The sequence below is a fragment of the Limulus polyphemus genome, unplaced genomic scaffold (assembly GCF_000517525.1).
Source record: "Limulus polyphemus unplaced genomic scaffold, Limulus_polyphemus-2.1.2 Scaffold5722, whole genome shotgun sequence".
NCBI lineage: Eukaryota > Metazoa > Arthropoda > Merostomata > Xiphosura > Limulidae > Limulus > Limulus polyphemus.
Genome location: NW_013671332.1, coordinates 47649 through 51314, shown reverse-complemented (window position 1 = coordinate 51314; position 3666 = coordinate 47649). Strand labels below are relative to the sequence as shown.

General features: G+C 32.7%; 1 protein-coding gene across 1 annotated transcript; it reads left to right on the top strand.

The window, feature by feature from the left end:
• Positions 1-352: 352 nt before the first annotated feature.
• Positions 353-2505, top strand: LOC111089268. The gene is made up of 2 exons (XM_022401451.1): positions 353-430; positions 1537-2505. The coding sequence occupies exons 1-2, from the start codon at positions 422-424 to the stop codon at positions 1996-1998; spliced, it is 471 nt and encodes a 156-aa protein (XP_022257159.1). The 5' UTR covers positions 353-421; the 3' UTR covers positions 1999-2505.
• Positions 2506-3666: the final 1161 nt, after the last annotated feature.

Genomic DNA, 3666 nt, shown 5'->3' with positions numbered 1-3666 from the left:
TTGTAGTTAAGGGCTTTCTCTTTGTCACTAGAAATCTCAAACTTGTCGTCTAGGCTTATTTAGTCTTATTTCGTTCTCGAAACTCGGATTGCTTACTGCTGCGGTTTTTGACTTCAAGGACCCTCGTCCTGAGATCCCTGACCTATTTTGTGTCTGTGTTCTTACAGGTTGAGAATAACCATGGGGATGGCAGACACTAGGCTTGCCAAATATGCATCTCATAAACGACGACATCACAATCCATTCTCATGAAGGCAAAAAAATACATATACATGTGTGTTTTTAAAGTTCATCCCCCAGCTCAGTGGGGAGCAATATAAAGGTGCTTGTCGCAGCGTTTCTCACTTTATAATCTGGTGTAGTCTGGAGAGTTCTTCTTTTTTGGGATTTACTTAACGGTGGAGATAAGTTAGCCCTGAAGATGAAACAGGTGCCTTATATCTATACTATTTTTATAAATTAAACAAGTTATCTCACGTTTTATTATTTGAATTATTTATTAGACGTACAAGTTTGTTAGCAGGTTATGCTTCTTAATTTATAATTACTTTTTGATTTTCGCATATTATGTAGGACATCTTTTATTAATGGCTTTGGTCGATAGCAAAGGTTTTATTATTACTTTGTAGCAAAGAAAAAACACCTCCGTATTGGTTTGAATCTAGATACTAGCGAAAGTTGAAAACTTTATTTATCAATGAATAACCTTAGAATGTGCAAATGTATCAACCTCAATTAGGTTTAACGCTTAGTTCCTGTATACCGACTTCTATTTACTCATTTACTTTAGACGTTAAAAACAGTCATTGTTTGTTAAAAGATTTAAAAAATATAATATAAAAAATACTTTCAAATTTTATTCCATCACTACCCATTATTTCATAGTTATTTTTTTAAAAGAGTATCTTACTTGTTAAGTTTTCTAGGTTGAAAATCAAAATCAATAACTGCTTTAAATGTATTTTTAATGCTAGATTTTTTAATTTTGTGTTTACAGTGATGCTCTATTATTTTATAATTCCTATGAACTAAAAAATAGTAATGTTGTGTGTTAGTCATTTTAAAAAGCACTAATCTTGCGCAATAGTCACTTTAAAAAAACAGTAACGTTATGAGAATTATATTTAAAAAGAAGTATTGTTACATGTATGCTACTTAAGCAATAACGTTAGGTGGTTGTAAGTTAAAAGAAAGTCTGATTCTATGTGTATGTCTCTTTTAAAAAATAGTAACGTTACATGTTTATCACTTACTCAAAACTGCTTTACAACAGTTTCAATAAATGCACGACTTTCTGTTGCTTTCTTCATTAACGAATTTTATGACATAGAGTATTAACAGGACTTATCTGTTTAAATGTTTTATACATAACTAAGGATAAATCAGTCCTAGCTCTCATCCGAAAACTGTGCAAATTATTAGTATAAAATGTAGAATATAGTGTAGTAGGACTTGTACTGATTATCTGTGTTATATGTGTATATATATCACTCAAATAAAAAGTCCAAAAAATAAACTGTTTTCATTTTTATTAAGCTTCTCGTATTGATGTTTGTCACGGTGGTTACTGCCCAGTTCAAGATCCACAGCCCTGATGAATATGAGTTTAAATACGACACCAGATCCAGTGGGGGCGAGGCCAAACTCTTCCGGAAGGAAGAAAGAAAAGAAGATGGAACCATAATCGGAGAGTATGGCTACGTTGACCCTAACGGTGAACTCCAGGTAACCAACTACCGCGTCGGCAAAAATGGTTATGAGATTATTGACGCTTTTGAGGCCGAAGATGAACTCGCTGGACGTGCTGCTCCACGTGAAACTGATGATTCAATTGAAATCCAGAAAGAGTTTAGTGCTGTTGGTCCCGTAAGATTTGACTTACTGTACGGAGGTCGAGGTCTTCCCTTCAATCGGTTGGCCTACCAGTCTCACATTCTAGGTATGCCAGCACTCTACGGGTTCAGAACACTACTTCCCCGACGACACTTCTTTTTCTAAGCTCGTCATGTATCTGTTCCTTTAGACTTCTGATTTGTGAACAGCTACTCTCTATTTACATCTGATGTAACGCGTATGGCTTTTAAAGATATGTTGTTTCAGTTAATAAAAAGATCGAACTATTGTAATCTTTAAAATGTTCAATGTTTTTTGAACAAAGTTTTTCCTATCTCACTATTAAGGTAGAGTGCAAGTTTACCAAATTAAAACATTTATAATTATCTCTTCAGTTTGTTAGCCTGAGTAATATATTTGTATTATATCTGGCACACTTTATGACTTCGGGAATGTTAGGTTCTCTGTGCAATAATAATCTGGACCATGTACTTGAGTCAGAAAAATATACTTCAGCATAACTTCCTAGTTTTTCTTGACGAGTATGTGTGTTAACACCATGATCTAGCACTCGTCGTTTATTCAATCAATATTGACAACTTATTTTTGTGTCATGTTTATAACTAATGTGTGTCAGACATTATGACAATAAAGGAACTTTCTAAAAATGTCTGTTTCATTTATTTGTAATTTTTATTTTGTTTTGACAGATATAGAAAGAAAATATAACTTATTAGAGAATTCAATGTGTCAATCTAAAGTAATTCCATAGCCTCTCCGGGTCATTTTCACAATCATAAGACCGTTCTTTTCATACTATACTTAAAGGGCTAGAACTCAAAAACCTAATAGCAAACTGAAAACGGAGGCTAAAAAAATCTTGTAATAAGTATATATTTTTCTACGGTTTACAAATATTAAGCCTAACTTGAAATGTAAATGAAATATGCATGTTGTCATTAAGAACCCGCTTCTATACATTCATATACGACTTTAATCCAGCTTAGAACTATACTCAAATGCTTTATAAATGTTGAACTTCGTGTAAATAATCATTCAAACATAACGTGTTTTTGTATAATGGCAATTAACTCTGAAATATAGTGCGTCAAAACTTTCAGTATCTAAGGCAGAGTGGTCATAGCGGCTTTTTTGGGTGGCCTGTCATTCATAATTAAAACTAATTATTAACTGTAACTTGTTGAAAATGCTTAGCAACTCTTCTCGTACAAGTTATTACATAATATTAAATATCTCAGTTCGATGTCAATCAGCGAGTGAGAGGCGTGGTAACTTAAGAGCCTCCTTGTTATTGGTTGATTTTTTTTATTTCTCGGGAAATCGCACAGAATTCTCGAGCCACAGAACTGTCGTGCTTATTGTTATATTAGCGCCATCCATTTTGAATACCAACTGTATAGTTAAAATTATACGATTCATTTTTCAATAATATTTAATCAGGAAATACATTCAAGTTTAATTAGTGTTTCAACGATAACGCAGTAAAATGTCGTGCTTCCTAATGTTTGATTGGTAAGTTTAATAATATATTACTTATTTCAATTGACGACGTACAATAGTCAAAAGTTAATAACATCCTTTGAAAGTAAAAGGTTTTAAGTTCATCTTTTCCCTGAAGCTGGGTGTGTTTGGAGTATCAATAAATTCAATTATTTTCAGATATGAAATAGATTGAATTGATTTTAGTTTCAATTTTTCGATGATTAGGATAATACTTTAAGAGTGAGCCATACTTACAACTCACCTATAAGTTTCGAAAATATGAGGTGGTAGTAAATTAAACTCTCCTACATAGACAGGAGACATAAATTA